At 26.2% G+C, this 25572-nt stretch overlaps 1 protein-coding gene across 1 annotated transcript in view; it reads right to left on the bottom strand.

Annotated features, from left to right (window-relative positions):
• Window positions 1-19430, bottom strand: part of LOC113560707 (Kv channel-interacting protein 4) — a 43986-nt gene extending 24556 nt beyond the window's left edge. The window contains exons 1-2 of the mRNA XM_026966743.1: window positions 19223-19430; window positions 12892-13388 (exon numbers count right to left, since the gene is read on the bottom strand). Coding sequence (XP_026822544.1) covers window positions 12892-13068 — 177 coding nt within the window. The 5' untranslated portion in view covers window positions 13069-13388; window positions 19223-19430. The remainder of the gene's footprint in view (window positions 1-12891; window positions 13389-19222) is intronic.
• Between the last annotated feature and the right edge of the window lie 6142 nt (window positions 19431-25572).

Here is a 25572-nt window from a genome sequence, read left to right on the forward strand (position 1 = left end):
ATCACATCATTATTGTGAACGGTATATGACTTGCAAATTATAATGGTTTTCATATAATCTAGATAGCTGTAAAAACAGTTAAATAACTACGGCTAGGATTGATAGGCAATAAAAAGTGGTAAAATGTATATTTATTAAGTAAAAATCAAAAATAAATAACTAATAATTATTAATCAGTTATTATATATTATTATTATTACATACGTCAGTTACAATATAATATTATATTGATTTTTCAAAAAATAATAATTTGTGAATTAAACCCATTATAATAAATTTATACAGGCTGGAACTTCTTTTAACATTGAATGAAATTTGACCAAAAGTTTTACCAGACCCGATGAATAGTAACATTTTTTTAAATGAAAAAAAAAATGGTGATTCAAGCGATAATTTAATAAATAATATTAAAAAAAATATATTTTACTCAATTCACAACGAACCAAGTTGTGTAGTAAGTTAACAACCAATTAATTAATGCTAAAGAAGAATAAAACTAGCAAATTATAGAAATTCAATATTATATCAATTTCTATTTTGCAATAACATTCCATGAAACTTCGTTATAAAAAAAAAGACCATCGAATACTGTATGAATAATGTTAGACGATTGAACTGTATTTTTTAAGGTCATCAGATATCGTAAATTTAAACAATAGAATAGGGGATCTAATCATATTACGTTAGAAAAATGTTAGAACACTTTGATTGACTACTCGCATTATTGTATAACGTAAAACCTGCAATAACATGTCACGTCCTAGACAAAACGTTTTATTATTTTCGTTGTAATGAGATACCTAAGGGTTTGGAACATAAATCAGAAGAAGGTTTTTGAATTATTTGGATTTCCGTATCTATTCGTTAATCGGTTACTTTGAATTTTTACTCCTAAAAAAGTTTTTACAGTTATCTATAAGCATAAGTTTGGATACAAATATCATTATTGTTCAAAGGTTACCAGTGGTAAAAACAGTTTTTAAAGTTAAAACTATATGTATTTTCAATTTATGTTTGTAGTGTTGTTTACTGTAACTCTTGTTATATTTTATGCATATATTTTTTTTTTTTTTGTTTATCGCTGCATAAATAAAATGCTTTGATCCGACTTCTCATTACTATACACATTTTATGATTCGCAATCGATGTCAACATTATAAAAGATTTACCGCATGGGGGTGATAAAAAAATACGTTACAATTGGAATAATTTCATATTTATCGGTAACTGTAATACACACAAACCTAATTAATAATAATGGATTGAATATAAATTTAAAAATATTATTGGTTATAATGTTAATATTCGTGTTGCAAAAATGTAATTTATACGATTCAATGTGTATTTATGAGTTATGACATATTATACTAAATTTATTACTTAATAGGGTAATCTATTACCCCAAGTCCATATTAACTACCTACATCGATAATAAGGCACTAATAAATAATATAGTAGTACACGGTAAATAGGTATTTATATTAAAATGAAATTATTTTAGGTATAAATATAAAATATTATGATAATCAAAATAATTTGAAAAATATAACAATGCCTATAAAAATAAAAACCTATATTATGTCGATTATAAATATCATTTTTGAGATCCACCGATTTTATAATACCTAGCCAAAAAATGTATGACCTATAGTTTCACCCTATTTTACAATAACAACGTCGTTATGGCTGAGATCCATAACCACCACGACTAATATCAACAACGTTATTTAAAACAATTTTTTTTTTATCATTACATTTATTCAAATCTAAAGTTCTTAAAATTACCTATAGAAAACCATACGTTTTATTTATTATTTATAATCTCCATGTTATCATTTCTCTAGTTATATTATAAGTGTCACATATTTACGTCCAACATAAAACGACAACACACATACTAAATTAAGGGAAAAAAGTATAGTTATTAATGATTCTCAAAGAATTAATATTATCTACAAACTAAACATATTAAATATGTATTAATATTCATTATAATAATACACTAAAAAAAGATAAATTTATTTTTTCTAGTGTAATTTTATCCGTAGTGTGGTTTAAAAAAAATAATATTTTTATTAAAAATATATAATTCATATAATAGTATATTATAATACATTTTTATTTAGACTTAAAAAAAAATATACCAATTTTTAATTACATCTATAATATAAAATATATATACCTATATTATGCTAATAAATGAAAAAAAAAGTATGACAATTTTATTGGTTAACTAAAAAAAATAAAGTCATTAATTTTAATCACATAGAATTTTATGCGATGCCTGACATAGCAAATAAAGGCTTTCCTTCGTCTACTCCATAACCAACGTTGTACTCTCAAAAAGCCATAAATATCTTTGAATAGCCTCTGGGTTTGACTTCCATACAATAATATTAGAATTGGGTCTCGAATAAACGAGAATTTATTTTTCCGATGGACCTTTATGGTTGATCATTCGGATTTTCTACTGTCTTTTCTAGATGGTCAGTTTGAATATTAATGTTTTATCTGTTTGTTTTATATATGTTTGTTTTTAAATAGATTCAATTCAATCAGATATGAAAAAATTTCATATCTAACGAAAAAATATATTATCAGTATTCAGTATACAAAAAGTCTGATATTATATATTTTATGTATATATTTATAAATATTGAACAGTTATTTAAATATTATATTTAATATTTATACATCTCAATAAATAAAAAAAAAAATTTAAAAAAATCTTATTTGATATTTTTATGTAAAGAATTCAAAAGAGCATATTGTAATCTTCAACTGCATGGGGTGTGTAAATTAAGTGAGCTATATTTTTAATTTACTACACAACAGTAAAGGTCTGGCAAACTAAAAACTGATGGATAAGGGTAAGAATTTCAGACCTATTGTGATGACGGAGCACATTATATTGTTCCTTTACAAAATTCTGACATTAACGAAAACCTAAGAAGGAAAAATTAAACTTTTAATCTCGTTCTTTTTTTTTATCTAGTGAGTAGCCATAAAACTTGACTAAATCAAATCATAAGAAAGTAAAGCTGCTTATGTATTTTGGTTTTCTATGCTGGAATTTTACTGAATAATAAAATATTTCAAAAACAACTCAAAGCAACAAAAACAAGTGGGTATTATGTTTAAGAACATTATATCCATCTAGAATTGGTACCAGAAAAATAAAAATAAACTTGTGATTATACCTCCTTTAACAGGAATTAGGTTAGTACCTTTAGCTAAAAATAAATTTAAATATTTTAAACAATACATCAATTAACATTATCAAAAATAAATATATTTGACTTTCGCTTATTTAAATTTGATCTATCTCTTCTAAAATGTCGGATTTAAGACAGGTATTCCACAAGATAAAAATAAAACGATACTATTTAGCATGTCAAGACTTTTAATCGTTAGTAGTCCGTTGAAATATTACACCAATAAATTCCAATGATTTAAATACATGAGCGTGGTAGTGGTACTGCAAACATGTTTTTCCACTTTATACAAAATGAAAGAAAACGATGATTGTGTTCGTATATATATTTTTATTTATATATATATAAACACAGATTAATTTCAACAATAAAAACAACCATTTTCGGATATTACCGTAGTAACTGCACAGATTATACAGACTACAACGTCTACAACTATGGTAACTGTTTATGATTTTACCATAAGATCTATATCATAAAATACAGTATACATAACGTCTTATAACCAAACCATATATTTACATTTAATTTCAGTATATTTTAAAATTAAACTTCATTTATAAGTATCTGTATTATATTGGAATGTATGTGTGTGAGTACTAGTTTAACTCATTGCCCATATCCAAATTATTAAACTTTTACATCGCCCAGAACAAAATGTTTTTTTTATGGATATCACAATTAAATATTTAAAAAAAAACCATCCCAGCATATAATAAAAATAATTTATTGTATGAGAAGAAAATAATACCCATTTTGTTAATATTTTTTGTATTTTATATTCTACAATTATTTAAAAAACCATTGCTTTCAACGAATCAGCAGAGCTTTACAGAAAACATTACACAAACACAATTCACTTAGTTCAATATCTACATGCTTGCCTGTGTATATTATTGTTTTCATTGTTATTTTTTAAACTAATTTGAAATATGCTATCTTAAAATTATTATCTATGTTCAATTTATAATAAAGGGGAATATAGCTATATACTTTTTGAATTTTTCACTGTTCCAATAAGTGTTTTGTCAAATCCGTAAAAATTAACTCATTATTCCAAATCCGGAACCTAAAAATTGAAATTTAAAAAAAAATATTTTTCAGGTGACCTTTCATAAATTCAGTGCCCCTTAGAGAAAAATGTGTAAATGTAAAGAAAATTCCATCAATACACTATAATATCTTCTTTAGATTTTGGAGAAGATTAGTAAACTATTATTTTCTTGTTTCTCTATCTTTAAGTAATTGTACATTACATATTATGCTATGATAAAATAAAAATGAAAAATCAATATCTGTCTAGTATTATAAAGGCGTTGGAAGGGAAAGTTTATTATTATACTGCCCTCCTAATTTGCATAAAATCATCAAATGGCGTGAGGTACACTGCGCAGGTGGTTAAAAAATGCCAGAAACTGTTCGTGTGCTTCGTTCACGTGTTAAGTGCGCATTATACTTTTTAATGTGATTCCCATTGGACGTAATATTTCAATTTATTGGGTCACGCCAGACGCCAGTAGTCCCTTTGATCAAATTACATTAACGCGCGAAAAAAAGTAATGATAACAAAAACAAGAGACCATGTTAACGCTTCTCGTAGTTTTTTAAGCTTAAATTAAATCGATATCAAACAAAATGTATTGTTCAATGCGTCGATCGTCATTAAATTACATAATATCAACTTTGGATTTTAAACTTATAATATTTATATTTATTAATTTAAATTTGTGTATTAATATTTTTTTACTAATTTAATATGAATAGTAAATATATATATACATGATTTAAATAGTTTAAAAATAAATGTAGGTTGTAAGAATTAATTTTTCTCTCAATCATAGGTACTATTATGACACAAGTTAAATAGTATATAATATTATAAGAGCTAAATTATATTATAAATGATAATCTCAAATGCTAATGACTTCGCAATCGAAAATATGCAATTAAGTTAATATTTTCACAGATATACAAAAAAAACAAAAATGTAATAAAAATATGTACAATTCTATTATTAAATTTGTACTTACTCATACTCATATAAGTACATTGAATGTATTGTATAAGTATAAAAATTATATATTACAGTCCATACATTATTAAATTATCTATTACATTATTTCTTTATTTATATTTATTGAACTGATTACGTCATTATTTTCCGAAACGTACCTAAAAATTATTTATAGGTACAAAATGTATTTATTATTAAATTTTATATTGAGTATAAAATAACACTGATAGTAAACACAGCCCTGAAGTCTAATCAATACTTTTCATCCCCTTTTTAAAAACAATCGTGTTTATTTTCCAAATGTTATTATTTACTTTTTTGTACTTTTTAATTATTCGACAATAAAATTGACAAATGATTGATCTTGTTATAGCAGTAAAATAATTTCTACCAAGTACCATACTATAAAGCTCATATTTTTTAATTACAAATATATTTTCTTAAAAAGACTTCACTATCGATAATAATTAAAAAAAATGAACAAAGTTGTAAATCGAACTAAAAAAAAGATTGACTAAATGTCAATTAATATAAAACTTTATTAAGTTAGAATATATATATATATATATATATATATATATGTGTGTGTAAACATATACAATTTGATTCAAATATTATAAATATTAAAATATAATGTTCATCAAAACGCTTAATGTTTTATATATTATATATTATAATAAATAAATGAAAAGATTTAATAAAAATAAATATTGTTGTATTATTTTATAATAAAAACTTAATTTTTTTTTTTTTTGGATTTTCAATATGGTATTAAAAGAAAATATCAGCGCTAAAACAATTTCTAAGCATATCAACAACAAGTCTTCAATATAATATTATGTTAATCAATCATTATATTAAACGGCAAATTTATTTTTTCTGCATAATATTATTATGGTTCAAAACGTACGTTAATAAAGAACTCATTGGCATGTGAAACAGCTTAGGCACGAAAAGAGATGATTATTATATTTGCAAAATTAATCACAATGGCGAGTCAACGAGATGGCTGTCACATATTGGGTCTCATGAGTGGCCAAGCCAGTTTGCATTTGAAAATTCTAAAAACAATAGAAGTGGGATCAAACACATCCAATCGCAAAGTGTAGCAAAAAAACATTTATCTATTAATGATCGCGGGTCGCAGAGATAATAGGAAGAATCATTTTTCAACGTTCCGTCAATATACGTCAAATAGCTGTCGTTACAATATATATTGAACTTCAGGTCGCCCCCTGTGGAATCTATGGTTCACATGACGGACATCCGATCGGAAATACGATAATCGGTCCTCTTTCGGTTTTAGATTTATCCACTTTTCGAAATATCCATTAACAAGTTCCACTGATCACTGATTTGCACCAACGTGTTACATCACTAAATTATACAGCTGCAATTATCATTATTCTATAATTTTAGCAGATGTGTTTTATATTTATTTACTTTTGTTTATATTTGAATAAAATACGAATCCTAAAACCCCAACGAGAATCACGAATGCATTGTTTATTATTGAATCAGCAAATCCAGATCGTGCTACCGTAATAAAATCACAAATATTTTTAAATAAAACAAAAAAAAATAAATTAACGCGTTTATCTAATCATAACTGGCAACTGTGGTGAAACGTGTCATTTAAATGAAAGCGTTCGTCCCTTCAGCAATTACAAATTACAATAACCCCGGACAATAATTAGAAATCAGTTAGTATTTGTAATTTACATTCAGGTCACAAAATTACACTGTATAGAAATAAAGTTATATTTTTTAATTCGAGATAATGACAAGAACAATATATATAATTATTAAATTTTTGAATTTCGTGTAACTATTTTGAATTTACTTAAAATTATATTTATTTTTATCTCAACTGTCTATTATTTAAATTTTAATGATTAACAAATATTAAACAATATTCGTATATATTGCTTATATCTTATTATTTACTTGAGTCTATCATTTTTAATAATTTAAAGTTCTAAAATTATGCCCAACTACCTAAAAATATGCATAACGTTTAAAATTTCAGTGTGATTTATCATGATAAAGATATAGTTTGAAGGACTTTTTGATATTGGTACTGTGTATTTAATCTATACTAACATATTTAAATTATGCAATGTTAAGTGGACGCCACTTTGAGCCCACCAAGATTTCCTTCGTTAAATTTCTCACGTTTATCGTTACAATTAACTCCAGCTTAGTGAAATTAAAACATGAATTAATAACCAATAATTAGAATTGATAATTTTCGGTATTTAATTACACATATCCGCATTCCAACGAGAATAAAATAAATATAAAATTCACTAAAATAATATAAATAGTTATACTCTTCAGTTTGTATTTTAACTTGAGTCCTGTACTACAATTTTAAAGATAACTTTTTTTTTTACAAAATACATTTTTCCATGCCTCATGTGTAAATGATAAATATAACGGATATAATTTGATATATTGTTGTTCTGTTTCACTTATTACCTTAAAGTTTGAACAATTTCGTTTTAAAACAATATGGGATATCGATTATATTATGCAATTACAAAAATATAACGATACTAATCAAAACAAAAAAAAAAATACAATTTACGTAAAAAAATACAAATACAAAACAAAATAAAAATTTTAAAATTAAGTTAAATATAAATATATTTTAATTTAAAAATTATAATCTCGCGGCGTACAGGATAGGCTTTATAGCTACACCACGTCATAATATTATTATGAACGTAAAATGATTTTCCCGATATCGCATAATATCAATAATTTAAGTTTAAGCAAGCTTATTTTTTTAAAATCTGTTAATCTTTAATTAATTGTACTTATAAAAGTTTTTAGCAACTGCATAACTATTTTATCTGTGCTTCGTATATGTATAGTATACATACTTTAATATACAAACAAAGGTAATCGAAATATAATATTACATAAATACTATTACAGAATAATTCACCTAGTATAATCAACCATTTTTTCTGCTATAACGTAGTTTTTTAAAATCTAAGTATTGAATGTTTTAAATATTCTTAATACCCTATTTTTAAACTATTAAGACTTGGTGCACTACCTATTTAAGGAGTGATCAGTGGTAATATTATAAGACCCTTCTTTTCTAATGTAAGTTATTTAATGAATAATTTTTCTGAAAATGTCAACGTATCTAAATCAAATTTCGAATAAGTACTTTTTGAATCTTATAACTGTGTGTACTAAGAATAAAAACATAACGTGTTTGAAAGATATGGGAGCTATGGTAACTTAAAATTTTTAATAATTAATCCACCGAAATTTATAATTTATAAAAATAGACCAAGGATAATAATTACTAATAACAATATTAATAAAATTGCATCTATTTTACATTTTTATAAAACCATTTTAGGTATTTTAGGACTATTATCCTTAAAACGAACTATTTTACTTGAAAAACTAGTCTTTTAAATTTTGAATTCGGCACATCAACATTTTCAAAAAAAAATAATTAACAGAATAATTAACAAATAATTAACAGTATAAAAAAAGGATTCTAACTTCAAAAACAGAAGTTTGCATCTTCAAAAAACTCTTTAAGTAATACAATAATCACAAAAAATTAAAAATATATTTGAAAATTCCAAAAATAACAATTTGAAATTTATTATTAATAAAAAAAACACGGACTGAACCATGTGGATGTGTTAAAGTATAAAATATTACATTTTTCTATTTTCTATTTTATTGTGTTTCGTATATATTATAACAGCTATCAAGTATTTTACTCGTATATATTCAATAATACATTAATATTGTTATATGCATAGTAATAATAATATTTTGATATGAAAAGCCGCTCTCAATGTGGCATGATTGAAATTTTGTACTAGGACAGTAATGTTTAAGGGTACAAAAAAATAGTCATACAAATGCCCGACCCTAATCATTATGTATAGTCACGTACTCACATATAAAGTTATCTATATATCTAAAAAGTACTGATATTCACGCAGAAATGTATAAGGCAATTCATTAATTATGTCCGATTAGTCGGTTGGGTTAATGGAAACTATATTACCCCATCGCAAAAAAAAATGTACATTTATCATAATGAATCACTTCACAAAACGTTCATTGAATGTATCTATTACAGTTATTCTATAGAAGTGAAATTACATTTGAGTTGTATAGGCATATTATGTATACCAGGAGTTTCAAAAAAATTGTATGTATCGTATCTTGTGTCACTAAACAAAAATATACAGGTGGTACAGTATTACGTGTCATCATCGTTCAAAATATATATATATATATATATATATATATTTATATCAAACATCACGAAAAATACATGAACGAATTATTAGAAAATATTGTTGGTTTAAGTTATGGCAATGTATCTCACACACTTTATTACTTAAACATATTTATTCTTATTCTTTACACAATGGTATACCCGAGTTGTTTTCATGATTTATGAATATATATTATGTTTACCTGTCAGTTGTATATATTTTCAGTGTACACAAAATAAGAAATCTTAAGGGTGTGTTATACTATGAAAATTTTAAGATTAATATGAACCATATGGGTACATACGTAGATATAAAGTTTATATTTTATTATAAAAATAACACGATCAAAATAAGAAAAAAAAGCTCATTAAATATAATATTCTATGTCGAAGAATGTTAAACTACATTAACCTAAACCGCATTAGTAATTAGTGGTGTTCCTTAATAATATCAATCTATATTTAAATAAAAAAATAATAATAAACTTAGAAGTATTAGGGGACAAAAAATATTAGCCTAAAACCAAAATGAATTTAATAAATATAAGATTTCGTGTAAGATGAGTTTTAGCTATAAATTATAATATTTGTAAACTTCAAAATTAAATAATATACGAATGAATGTAGACATAGCAAAAATTAACATAACCTACATTATTATAGTTATAATAATACAGCATTGAATAGAAGTACGTAATATTTAATCAAAAAACGTATTGACTTATATAATCTGTACATGGATTAAAAGCAGCTTTCAATTTATAAATATCATAGTGTACAAAAATGAATAATACAACAATTGTGTACAACGTTTTTAATATTATTAGTATTTTGTTATGTTTTTCATTGTTATTATTTTAGTGCTTTCACAATTAAAAAAATAATAATAATGATTGCAAGAAAACTACAAATGCATGAAATTTAAACCGAAGATATAAGTGTGCTGGTAATATTATACTAAACAAAATCAAAGTATTAAGAAATACCAAAATAATGAAATATAAAGCTCTGATTTAATTAAATCTGACTAATTTATGGTTACCATTAACCAAACTATATTAAATCAATTAATATATATTTAAAACATGATGAATTCTAAAATTAAGTTAAGTTTATATTCTAACGAAAATGGTTTTATTCATTTCAACAAAAAAAACACAAGCTACGCGTATTTGTTATATATTTTAAATTGTTAATCTAATAATAATCACTAAAAATTAGTATTATAAGCTATTACGACTGTTTCAGTTTGTAACTATCTAAGAACAAACGTACAACGTACCTAAAGTTATTTCAAATGAGATTTTTCCAACATTAAAATGTTAATTACTCAACTAAAGGTCATTTTCAGTCGGCTATATCTTTTTTTTCTCTTGTTAAAAATGTTCTATTATTTCCCACGTAGTAACTCTTTTTCTCGTTTTCCTTTTTTTTCTTTAGAAAGAACAAACTTAACAGTACACCAGAAAATAAGAACTGGAATCTATAGGTTCTTTTGACAGAAAATAACGCAGACATTTGTAACATCATAGTTTTCCCATGTGAATACCACGACTTAACACCTACCTACCAGTGAAAAATGACGAGGGCAGTTCCCCCTCTCTTCCTTACAACAACACCCTATACACTTAAAAGTGAAAATGAATGACGTACACCTACTTGATTAAACATCATTAGTACTAAACACTCGCATAGTGAAACAGTATATAAGAGTAACTGTCATGACCGCTAATTAAGCTTATTAATGAACCGACACGTCGTCCAATGATGTTCGAGTTTAGTCGGCCACTTCTGTTTTCAAGCGAATATCATCGAAAAATTGCAATACCTATGTGTAAAATAAACCCGAGTAAAATCGAAATCACATGTACCGTGGAATATAATGATCATTAATTAAAATTATGAATATTTCTTTTAAAAAATAACTCGACCGATGGCATCACGAAGATGCTATTATTATGATTATTTATTTCTTACTTTATGTTTAGTAATTGGATTTTCTTTTTATACACTACGTGCACACTAATAAAATCGCGATACCTAACTCAATAATACATTCACAATATCCACTGGATGTAATACAATAAGTGTATGGATTAGTGTAGGGAATAGTAACACGTATAGTGTCGAGTGAAACATTTCATCAAAGAAGCCCTCCGTTAAGGATACGAATTTAACATACTTTTTAGCATTAGACTGAGCATATTTATTGAACGTGATTATAAAATGATTACATTGTGGATACATGCATTATTTATTATCGTACCCAGTATGTCCTATACCCACACGCCATGATACGTTACAAATAAATCAACAATACTATTGATACCTACTTGATTGACAACTTTAATATTTTGAATAGATACTCGCAGACGTGCTGCATCTATAACTTCCATAATTGCATAACCTACTTCAAACTTTAGTACATTAATATCAGACTGAACAAATGCGTAGATTACATACTCGTTTTAAGACATAGTCGGTGTGTTAATTTTATTTCACGAATAAAAGCATAAACTCATAAACAGTTTTTCTGTTAAGTTTATTACAGAGTAATCACTAAATCTTAAAAGAACAATCACGAGTAAAGAAAACCAAATAATATCATAACTGCAGAAAAAAACTGAACCCATTCTTGATTACACGGAAATATTCTCATTATTTATATAACAAACAATATTTTTAACAACTGTTTCGAAACATTCAAACATAAGATATGTTAAAAACGAGTACGCCTCGTAGAAACTTTTATAATACACTTGACTTAATCGTAAATCTAAATTTCCATACTCGTATTGTACGTCTCGTTGTAGACGCGAAATAATATTGCGCTTTTCGTTTGTACCAAAATATTATGCATTGAGATGTAAATATTATTATATACACATTCGTATACGCGTATAATTAATATCTTCTTATATGATCGTGTGCTAGTGGGTAGTGCAATTATAATGAATTCGGGACTTTACACCCAGTGTCTTCTAAAGAAATTGCACGTCCGACGTTCCGCCCGAGACGTGAATATTTCCGTTCGCATTTATTATTTTAATTTTTGAATTATCTTAAACGTATAAAAAAAATAAAAAAAAAAAAATGATGTTGTTAAAACGATTTCATTTCAACCGAGCCAGCCGTTATATTATAGCAATCGATCCGCCGGAAGTGCTCCGATAGTGCTGGTTGATTTAAAAAATTTGAAAAAAAAGTTTAAATTAAAAAATCGTCTGGCGGGCAATCGGTTTGGGTGATTTAGATGGTGGAGCGGAACGGTCGGGTGTAACCCACGTGGGTCGTACGGGTCTGCCACCACGAAACGAATTTCGGACGCGATTAATTACTAAAATAAAATGTATTATACTGTGTACACGCGTGTATGTCATGAAATCGACACCGACCTGTTTAAATCCCCTGTACATGATGCGGATCTCTTGTCTGGTGAACTTGGTCTGCCGGCACAGGTCCTCTAGGGCGACGGGCCTGGGGTGCGGAAACGCAGACGTGTTGTTCAGCTGTTCCTCGAGCTCGATTAGCGTCGCCTCTTCGATGATCGGGCTGTCGGGGGGCGTCGCCATTGCACGGTGGCCCCCCAATCGTTCACCGCCGTTGTTGCTGCTGCTGCTGCTGCTGCTGCCGCCGCTGTCCCGTCAGCTGTTGCTGCGACGGCTCGTGTTGTCCCACGCGACTGGGTCGTTGCTGTTTACGCTGTCCTGCCGGTCGTCGCACGCTGTCGTCTGCACGCGTACTGGCCACCCGATGATGGTCCGCCCCGGTGCACCAGTCGTCCCGGCACGTCATCGTCCACGACACGGACGACCGGTGTCCGATCGGCGGCGGCGGCCACCGCCCAACTGTGTCGTCGCACGATTCAATATTTCGATGGCCTCCGAGTCACCTGAAACACGGCCAACGTGCAATATTATACGCCGGCTGAAAGTGTAAAACGACCCGTCAACACTAAAATCCGCATGCCGAAATGCGTCTGTGCGCGTAATATGTGCTTCCGAAAAAATCGTGTTTACGGTTATTTGACGATTTTTAATATAATAATCGATTATTTTTTATTAATAATTTAACGCAGCGGTTGGTAACCTTTTTAACCGCGGGGGGCACTGTTTTTTTTTTTTCGAATTTTCATCGTCGAGGACCCAACATTAATGCACGGAAACACTCGGCAGTACTCGCACGTGTACGAACGGTTAAATACCGTATATATTATATCCGGAGTGATTCGTCGTGAGCTCTCCCTCTCGATTTTTTCCATCAATAATAATCTCATTCAAATTCTGATTTCTGAAGTTTTTCAATACATGTAGATTTTATTTTAAAATTATTAAGATTTTTTGGTACTATACATTTGTCCTGTGATGGTGGTACAAACTTTTAGCTTTCAAACACGAGAATCCCCATTTTCTCTGTAAATTTGTTTGATAAATAACTTTTTCAACAAATTTTAAACCTTTAATTCAAAATTTGAACGAGTTACACTTTGCAGTTGTACAAATGTTTTTGCCAAAGATTATTATAGTCCTTAAGAATGATTTTACAAAAATATAAAATAGATATTACTAGAATATTTCTTGTAATATAGTATTTTATCCATAAACCATTATTAAAAATTATAAATCTCTATAGATATATAGACATCGGATAGATTAATAGTAATTAATACGATTATGAAATCATGATAGTTTCCATTTCTTCCAAATATACACGATCATGAAACTATTTTCCTAAGTAACCACAGATAAATAACTCGAAACTACTCATTTGCATTTTAATTTTGATAGATCAAAATGTTTAGAAAAATTATCTGCTAAATAATTTACTACTGTAAATAGTAGAAAATAGATGGTCTCATTTTAAAAACAAAATCTTGCATCTCCACAAGACAACTCCTTCTGTAGTAAAAAAATCTCAATAATTCGAAAATATGGTTATTAAGAATATTTCAAAATTTCAAAACAATCAGATTTTGAATAACTGCGTTATATAGAAGAACGATTTGTTTTTATTTATATATACATACATATTGATAATTTATTAAGTCAATAGAACTAAATTGTGGACAATTTAAAATATTATTGAAATATCGCGGTAATTTAACATTTTTTTTTGCGGACCACGTCAAATTACTTCGCCGGCCTTGGATTGCCGACCCTCGATTTAACGTTACGTTAAATAGTAATCGTAGTCGGTTTATCCTAATCGGTCATCAAATATAATTAATAATTAAATATTTCTTACCGCCTAACCGGTCATGCAAAAACTAAAGTGATGTTTATTATTACAAAAATATTAACGTATGATTTGACCAAACATTATTTTACTGTAATGTTAAACCAACGTTGTGCAAAAACTCCCTAATATGAGTGAACAAAAAGATATTAAAAATAAAAAAAACCTGCTAAAATCCGTCCGGTATAGATCCGATCCTATCCGACCCTATTGAATATGCAAAATATAATGCCTCGACAACGGCGTTTAATTCGCATATACCAATATTACGTTAACTAAACCCGTTGGCGATTGAAGGCACATCAGATAAGGCAATTCGAAATAACGAAAAACGTTTAAAAATTACAGTACGTTTTAACGCTTTGTAGATTTTATGACGAGGAAAATTTACACGGCTAGTTACATCATCTGCGCGTCATGACTCGTTGAAAATAAATTATAAAGGTTCAATTAATCAGTAATAAAATAAATTATCTTGTAATATTATATCACCAAACAGCGTAAACTTAATAAGGCCTTGGACATAACCGAATTGATTCGTGAGTACTTAAAAGAAAAAATTCTTCTCTTATAATCACTATTATAGTACTCTCAAACAATAGATTAAAAAGGATGTGCTCGTCGAATTAAATACATATTCTAACCATGTAAACCTAAATTAAACTTAAATTTAAAAATATATTTTAATGCAGGCATAAAGAATTAAAATTAATGAATAATGTTTTCGCCTAAACCATTTCCACTTTGTTATTTTAAAAAAAATCACAAGATATTTCTTAATTAAAACAAATTAGTTCTATATTATATTTTGTATTTCATCAATGAGCACAGACTGAATAAAACTTCGTCATGCTTTTTGAACAAATGATTATACTAAACGTTAAACTTTAACATTAGCTATAGTTTTACTAGTGTTAGAAAATCTTACATCGTACAATATTACAACCATAAGACCCGTTAAATTATTTTTTTCAGAAATCGTATTATAATAAACCAATCATTTTTGTTCGTGTATTTAAGCTTTAATAAAAACCATTGAGGTTCAAAATAATATTACAAATAAATGGTGTAGTGATATAACAATCAAGATACTTTAAAATATAACAAAACATTTTTTTATCAATTCATTTTGAAAGTTGTAAATATATATATATATATATATATATATAAATTATCATTTACCAGATAAAATACTATTATTAATAATCTGTTTATTTCTATGCTCGTTTTATTCACAAAAAACTAATTAACTTATTAACACAAACCTACAATTTAATTGTTTATAACTAAAATATAGAAAATACATAATAACGAATACTCAATATATAAATTATAAACATATATTAAAAGTATGTAATTCAGTTACTATAAATTATTGACGATATTAAAAAAAGATTTTTTTTTATCTATTTTTGTTTCCTTTCAAATACAAAAATAATATTAATTACCCTTGCAAACTATAATATGTATACTATAAATATATATTTTTATTTAACACATTTTACTCTTCAAAATAAATTCTTTTTTTTTTATAAATTCGTTAATATTATTTGTACACAATTCATATAGATACAATTTTCAACTATACGCATATCAGAATAGTTTACTTATTATAATAATCAATCAGAATTTAGACAGGAGTAGCAGAAGATATATGCAACCATTGCAACCAATCAATATCTATGTTTGAATTTACATAATCTCTCATCAAAACTTCAAAATAGCTGTAATTAATTAACGTGTACATTATACATACATCAAAACTTAAAGAAAAATATTTTCTACTATAATATGAAATCAATAAAGCATCAAACTTAGGTTAGTTTAGCAAAATTAAAAGTTAATACGACTTATTTACGTAAATCTATCTATAGAGGAACATAATTAAAATTCCATCTAAAAAGTGTTATAATAATGTTTAAATAGGTCGAACAAATAAAAACACATCAAATTTAATATTGATAGGAAATAGTAGCTGTTTAAGTTTAATGGAACACCCTTTCAATGCAATGACCTCTATTCATAGTTAAATACATTATACAACCAACAGTCCTAGTACAATATACTGCAATATAATATTATAGGAGTTTTTTGTTAGATATAGCATAGGTATGATATGTATTGAATATTCAACTGGAATGTTTACAATGATTTAACAATTGAACTGGCCCTTTGTTATTGTTAAATTTAACAAAAACAAAACAAACTTCGATTTATTTTACCTTTTTACTTGCTTTTCTGCCAATAAATGATTTATTATTCATATCACGGAGGTGCATAAAGTTACTATTCTATTGTTTGATATTATTTTGTTTCTTCTAATATTTGACTAGTGTGTTTAAACTTTAAAGTACCAGCAAAAATAGATTGGTACCTTCGCCAAAGTGACCAAGATAAAATATTATACACTGAAATATTTAATTTTTTTTTTATAATTTTATAAAACATAATTTGTGCTAAAATATATTTCATATACACACATTACTATAGAAGCGTCCAAGTCCAGAATTTTCGTATGATAACAAATTAAAGAGCAAACAATATTACATATTTTATTCTACTGCAATGTTTCCGTCCTAAACATTTATGTTTATAGCATAATCATTTAAATTTCAAAGTAAGTACTAAATCTGGCTACAAAAAATAATACTTATGATAAAACACACTTAATGACTTTTAGCAATGCCATAACACGCATCTAGATTTCAAATAAATATCGCATAACTCCCAATGGTGATTTGGTTTCTTTAACGGCATCGCCCGTCACGTTTTTAATTTAATTAAATTTTTTTTTTTTGGTCTACTGAAATTGCAGCCAACATAATTCTTAGGAGGATTTTATTCTGATAAGTGGGTAAAATGCGGTTGGTTCCGAAATTAAAGTGGTGGAAATGTTTAATTTCTGTTGAGTAGTAAGTTTTATTCTCCGTCTCTGTCCAGTTAGAACAGAGTGCTATAAAAAAAAAAAACAAAAGATGAAGAAACTTAATTAGTCTTTTAAGACGTATTTTTGGTAAGCTTTAGATTCCAGTTTTTTCAGGAACTATGCCAAAAACCACTGGGAGTTCCCTCAATGGATAATGTTTACAATAACTTATAAGTACGAAGGCCATGAATCACAATAAAGAAAATATATTAGACAATACTTCTTATCATGTGCAGGCCAAAAGCTCTGAACAATACGTCATAACAACTCTATACCGTTCATAAAAAAATATATTTTATAGTCTCCAGTAGTCAGTACTCTTTACACATTTTAAACACATAAATAAAAGATTTCTTTAGAAAAAAAAACGATACATTTTCCCTATATTCCAAGTATTTTTTTTCTGGGAAAGTCAAAGACTGTATTCCAATGGTTATTTGTTTAAAAGTAATATTCATAGATTTGTAATATATTTTATATTTTATATTTATAAGATATATTATATTCACTTGAGAACTATAAATGTAACTATTATTTTATTGCGTGTAACTTTTCAATAAACTATTTATAATTTTATTTTTATTAGTCTTCACAAAGACAATTGAATACATATTTTTTTCTTTGTAGTTACAACAATATTTTTATTCACTAAGCAACAGGTTAGATACTAATATAGTAATGATATCTTTTATTATTTTATAACATGAATGTATCATTTGTGTAATACGACAATAAATCAGAAAATATTTATTAAATATAAATACTAAGTACATTAAATTAGTTTGAAAAATACATGATTTGGATGGTTTAAAAATAACTCGAATACATCAATTCGTTCAAATCTCTCGAACTGTTCTCTCAAACGTCATTTATGTGTTTATACATATTTTTTATCTTAGTATGTACTCAGAAAGTTTTCACATAATTTATATAAATAATTATATTAATTACTTAAATTTAATATTTATATATTCATATATAAGTACATATTATGTTGAACAACTTTCAAGAACAGTAATCTTTTTTTAATTTTTAAATTAATATTTTTACAACACCAATAATATTATAATTTTATTCAAAAAAATGGTTTAAATTTCATTAAATTAAAAATTGAAAGACGAATAATAAAATGATAATAACGTATTTTAAACTTATTCACTAAATTAAAAACTGAAAATTATAGTTATGGTATGTTAAGGTAAATAAAAATCTTCTATGTTCAATGATTTAAAAACTTATTATCATATATATTGTTACAAAATAAATATTTATTAAATAAAAATATAAGAGGTGTAGGTAAACACATTGCATTCTTTTAGTGGACAAATCATTTGCACACTCAACAAGTTTATTCAAAGTTTATTTGCTGTATTTATATTAATAAAATACGAATAAAAATCTTTTGATAAATTTAAACCAAGCTATAAATATATTAAAACAAAACAAAACAAAAATTGAAATCCAATTCGTTAAGATATTATGACGGTGAAATAAATTTAAAATTATAAATAACATACAATGGCGCGAAAAAAATTAGTATTTAATAATATTTACATATCACTCACCAGTCTTTTCGAATTTTTTTTTATTATTGTAGAAAAATAATACACGTGACAGCGTCAATGAAAAGTGTAAAGTTGATTGAAAAAAATAAGAAATTATTAGTGATGATTAAAGAATAACTATTTTTGGGAAAATTGCCAGAAGAGATGGGTATATGTGCATGGACTAACTATAAAGCACAGTCATGAGCGGTGCCAACAACTTGACTCGAAGCTGCTAAAGCTACTGTGGTCGCCGCAGCTGCCGCCAGGACCCACCGAAGGCGCAATCAGTGTTGCCAAAAGCCCTCGAGACACGGTTTTATTTTAAGGATACTATAAAATGGTAAGAAGCTCGCCCAATAATATTACCAAGCTATATGACATGGACCAATTTGATACCAATACACAATGTCTTAGGTTTATTATTTGTTAAGTTAATCATTTAATCAATTTTCGCAACATTTAATACTCCGTTGATACCGATTTATCTTCAGTTACACATAACAATTAGTCAGTTCCGGTTGACAATTTCTAATACATTCAAATTTAGACTTATCTTGAAATTCAAATTCGCTACCAGTATTTTTTTTTTTAGGCGTTCTGTTCTACCCACACAAACACAATTTATTATAACTATATGCTTTTAATATATTTAAAATTTAAATTAATTAATTGTCTAAAACTAAAGTTGTGTAATCGTGTTTATGCATATAGATGCACATGTAATGAGTTTCAAATGTTTAGTATCCAACAATGAAAATTTTATTTTAATTAAAAATCAATAAACAGAATATAATTATACAGTATCGTCCAATCAACCTTATAAATTATAACAGTTTTATATCAAATAAAAAAAAATTTTAATTTTAAATAATTTTAATAGTTATTTAATTTATTAAAATACAAAATATAATTTTAATTATTCATTACTTTTTCAATGATTTATAAACGATAATAAAAGTTTTTTAAAACAGCATATTAAGTAAATATTATAAAATAATATTTGCGACTACACTATACATATTTAAGTAAGCGCATAAATAATAAAAATGTAACAAAATACACTGTAAACATAAAAAAAATATATATTTTTTGCATAATCAAACCAAAATTATTAAAACAGTGTATTATAAATTATACCAATAATTGTACAAATGTACAATTATAACTAGACAAAATTAAAGGAGCTTTAGCGGTTATTTTTTTTTTTTTTTTAGATTAAACTCGCAACGTACACTCATACACCAATCTGTATAAGACTAAACATCGTGTTTTCGCACATAGAATAGACAAGTACAGTGTAAAAATATCATCATTAAATAAACACACACACACGCATACTAGAAAATACAGAAGAAACAAATACCTTAAATACGATTTTATTTTAAACACAAACACGTTAAATCAGCAAGAACCACAGTAATCCTCCACGTTTTCGAATTTACTCTTGAATCCCTGATCAACACCTTTTATTAGTTTTTATTATGGTCAACTAAGCATATTTAATTAACTTAGATACTTTTACTTGTACTCTAGTAGTTCGTATTATAGTTTTATAATTAAAAAAATTAGAAAATATTGTCTCAGCTAATTCACATCATCGATACTAAAAAAATACTTACTTCCTGCAAATTTAAATTAACAACATCTGGTATTTTAATAAAGTAATAAACAATTTGTTAATTCTGTCGATATATACGGCACTTAATAATCCAAATGTAAACGATCATGTATTATGCTAGAATAAAAATCATATAAACGGGAAGTACTGAGTTTACCCCTTAAATAAAATTTTTATACTTATGATACTATAAATATCTACACATTTCTACACGTTAAACTTAATTAAATTTCATTAAAAAAATATTGTCGTAAAATAATACGAATAAAATGGCAGAATAATTTTAATCACAAACTTGAGATAACATATTATCTATGAATTATGAACCATTATATAAGCATAAGAAAATGTAAAATATAGGCTAGAAATATTACTTTTCGAAAATAAAAATACATTTTTATTTATATCAAATACACAAATATACAACATTAGTTGCACTTAATCATCAAACTGTGTACTATTGGAAACAAATTGGTAATTTTTAGATAATCGAGTTCAAATTTAAATATTATAATATAATACAATTAAAATGTATAATTATTAACTTCAATTCAATGTTCCTTTTTAGTGTATTACTGTATTATAAACTCAACATAATATACCAACATAGATGTAAATTATATGTACAAAAAGAACATCAAAATGTATATAAAAGTTTTTTTTCTGAATTCGAGTTAAATCGTTATAATGAAGTTGATTCAATGGTCATTTAAATGGTGTACATAATATATAAACATGTAATAATTATTTAATGTGTACACTGTTCATACAACATGTGTAATATAATGGAAGTGTATGTTAAATGTGTCATAATCGTATACTCTGTTTATTATCTAGTTGTAAGTACTTAGTAGCATACCTACATAATAAACAAGACAAATATAACAATTTCACATTCAATATGTGTAATGGTTATTGAGGGGTATTATTTTAAAATTTCTTTTAATATAATATAGCAAAATACATTATAAAATATTAATAAAGATCATTATTTATAAAAAATAATACTTTTTTGATGAAATATTATTTAAAAATCAGCAAATATATCGGTGTATAGAAATCACTATTTTAAATGATACTGTGACACTGATTTTAGGAACTTAAGTGTTCGAGGTCAAAAACAAAATAAAAAATAGCTCACAAAGTCAACCAGCCAACATAGTAGAAATTACAGATTATTTTTTAGTTAAAACTTAAGGATTATTTCTAGTCAGCTTTTGATTTCAAATTTACTCTTTTCCAAAAACATTATAATATTTATTTCAATTTTAATTAAAGTTTAACCATTTACACATCGTAATGAAAATTTTTTAATTCAATTCAAACGGTTAAATGGTAAAAGAGCTATTACGAGGTTTTACGGTAAATAGGTAAATATTATTCAAATGTACATTGTGCTTGTATTATTATATACTAATCATACATATTATCATAATATAAACTCAAATTACTTAATAAATTTTTCAAGAAGTATATTAAGAGTATTTACTATATTGAAGTTGAAGACGTATTTATTTTGGTATATTTTAAACAAATTAATTATAATTAAACGCATATATATATATTACCTATTATATTATAAAGATAAAACTTAACTAGAAATACCTCAAATATTACACTAATTCTAAGCGACTCAATAAACACTGTCCTAGCACTTAAAATCCTAGTAAATTAAATTATTCAAAATATTTGAAATGAAATTAACTAAACCTAAATAATATAGAATTTATATGAATTTTATTACTCGTGGATATAACTGGTAACAAAACTGCCGATAAAACAGCAATTCTGCAAACAGAACAATCCCTCGTCCAACAATCACCCAAATACTAGTCAATAACAAGAAATCGGCCAAAAATCGGACATTCCTGTTTGACCCACTCATTCCTTAACAAAGATCCTTCTACCAGTTCTACCAAATACAATAATTGACAAGCTAATAATAACTCAACACATAATTCAAGATTGTCTAGAATATCAAAATATACAAAACAACCTAACCATGTCGAACATTCAATAGAGAAAGTTATCAACGAAAAAAACATTACCGAAATCCTGAATTTTCCAATCTAAAAAAAAAAAAAATGTTTTAAATAAATTTTGAAATTTTGAAAATAGCTTAGTCTTTAATATTTCTACAGTTACAATCAGAAAAAAATTATTTTTAACATTTTGATTTAACTTTGTAAATAGACTAACCACTACATTATAGGTATTTAAACATATAGAAACAATAAAAAAAATATTTAATTATTAATATTATCTCTTACATGTATTACTATAATAGGGGTAGTCTAATAATAAGTAAAATGCTTTATAAACTATAACACAACTACTTTTAACTAATTTTTAAATTTTGGAATAACATATTTTGAATAATCTCGTATAAATATTATGTTTAAATAAGTCAATTTTATAACATTTATCTATGCCACTTGTTTGGTCATACAGAGTACAAATATTTACCGGTGAAGAAAATTTAGAAAAACCTTTATAATATGGCAAATATTTAAGTCAAATGTACGTTATAAAGTATAAGTTATGTACTTAAATTATGTGTTAATTATACTAATTATATAACAACGAACACAGCAGGACACACAACGATTGTTATTCGAGATGACAGACGACAATGTGCATATAAATTTAGGAAATATTATGTATTATGCATGCGTATTATACATATACGTATGTGTATACGGGAAGTCATTATTTTTTGGCTCGTATTCACTGTGTATAATAAATGTTTATCATTGTCATTATTCAAACTGGCGAGTAATTATTTCCAATTAAAACCGTTCTCGTATGTATAATATAGAAAGTGTTTGAATTTAAATGACAACCCATTTTGCGTTTATATTATTATAATATTATGATATTATGCACAGCGCGTCTGTCACGGAGTGATCATTGTGTAGTGTATCATATATCTGTAGTGCAAATCTCGGGTTAAACTGCGTACGACATTTTTCAAATAGATTATATATAATAATAATTAATAAAATACGTGTCAAAACCTGACGGCTGTTAGGAGACTTTTTTCAAATCTCACCACGTCCACCGATAACCCATTTTAATCTACTTCGTTATGACGTTTCCAAACGAAACAGGACTGTTCACGTATACGTTCTGTGGTTGTTGTAATATAATATATAATATTATTATTATGTACGTACGACTTATTGAAATGTTCATTTACCGACAACGACACGTGGAATGCATCATACGATGTATATATACCGTTTGAATACCGCCTACATACCGATGTACCGAAAATTGTTTGTACACCACGCCAGCCGCCCGCAGACATAAACGATGTTGTGAAATATTTCGAGAAACGCAATTTATTGCGTTCTAACCTAGCTGTAATCAGTTTGGCACAAAACAAAATCATACACGGCTTTAGAAGATGACTTTTTTTAGTAATAATTTAAAACTCATAATTATAATAAATCAACATTTATTACATTTATAATATTTACATAAGAACTTCACGACAAAAATATAAGCTATTATGATATATTGCACGTATTGCACCGCCATTACACTACACGTAGGTACCTACCCAAAATTATTTAAATATTCAAATGCGAAATACCATCGGTTTGTTAATTGATGAAAATCTTAAATGGAATACGTATTCATATCAGTAACTACTAACTTCATAGTAAAATTAAGCAATACTAACATACTTTTTTACAACAAAATAAATACTCAATAAACATCTCATTAGAATAACTTATTTTTCAATGACTCGCAGTCATTAATTCAGTATGATATAATCACTCGGAGTAATTGTAACACTGTAACACTGCATTAAAATTTAACTTATCAACTGCAGCAAAAAATAAATAAACAAAAATAATCCAATGCCAAGTAATCCAAATAAATTATTGAAACTATAAAGAGTACTTGATATTGAAAAGCTATACAAAAAACAAGCATTATGCTATAATATATATCTTAAAATATATAAATATGCATCTTTGCTATAATTCATATCTTTACAACTAACTCAATTAATACTAAAATTCAACTTTACAACACCGGAACAAAATATATATATATATATCATTCATTCATTTATTATTAAAAGAAACCTAGAATACCATACATACAGGTCGATTTAAAATCTCTAGATCTAATCTTTAATGATATTATCAGCTTTACAGGTTCTTTTTATTTTTAATATATAAGCTAAAAATTGGTTTTACAATAATCAATTGGAGAAAAGGAGAAAAAATAAAATAAACAAATAAATTTAAATTATTATTATTATGTATATATTATATATAAATAAATTAAAAATTATATTAATTTGCTATCCGAAATATTTATTCATATTATCATAAGACGTACTGAATGGTTTTAAAAAAAAATAGTAAGATTATTTATTTTTATTTACTCGCGTATTTATTTTTATATCTTATTTTAAACTATCATAACATTTAGATAAGAATACATGCTCTCCAATAGCAGTTTTACATCATTGGTATGCAATGCTAGATATTAAATCCATTTTTGTAATAATACTTTACCTGTAACTAGGCTGTAAGCAAAATTTAAACAATTTGTGCCCTACAATACACCGTTGTCAACCATTTACGACACATGAGCAAAATTTTATTTTTAACTATAATATGTGCAATCTACCATATCACTAAAAAAACAATACAAAACATAAATTATCTTTAAAAATATATAGCCTCAAAGAGCGCTGCGTTCAGAATCGTTTTACCTATACGACGAT

The sequence above is a fragment of the Rhopalosiphum maidis genome, chromosome 1 (assembly GCF_003676215.2).
Source record: "Rhopalosiphum maidis isolate BTI-1 chromosome 1, ASM367621v3, whole genome shotgun sequence".
NCBI classification, from domain to species: Eukaryota; Metazoa; Arthropoda; class Insecta; order Hemiptera; family Aphididae; genus Rhopalosiphum; species Rhopalosiphum maidis.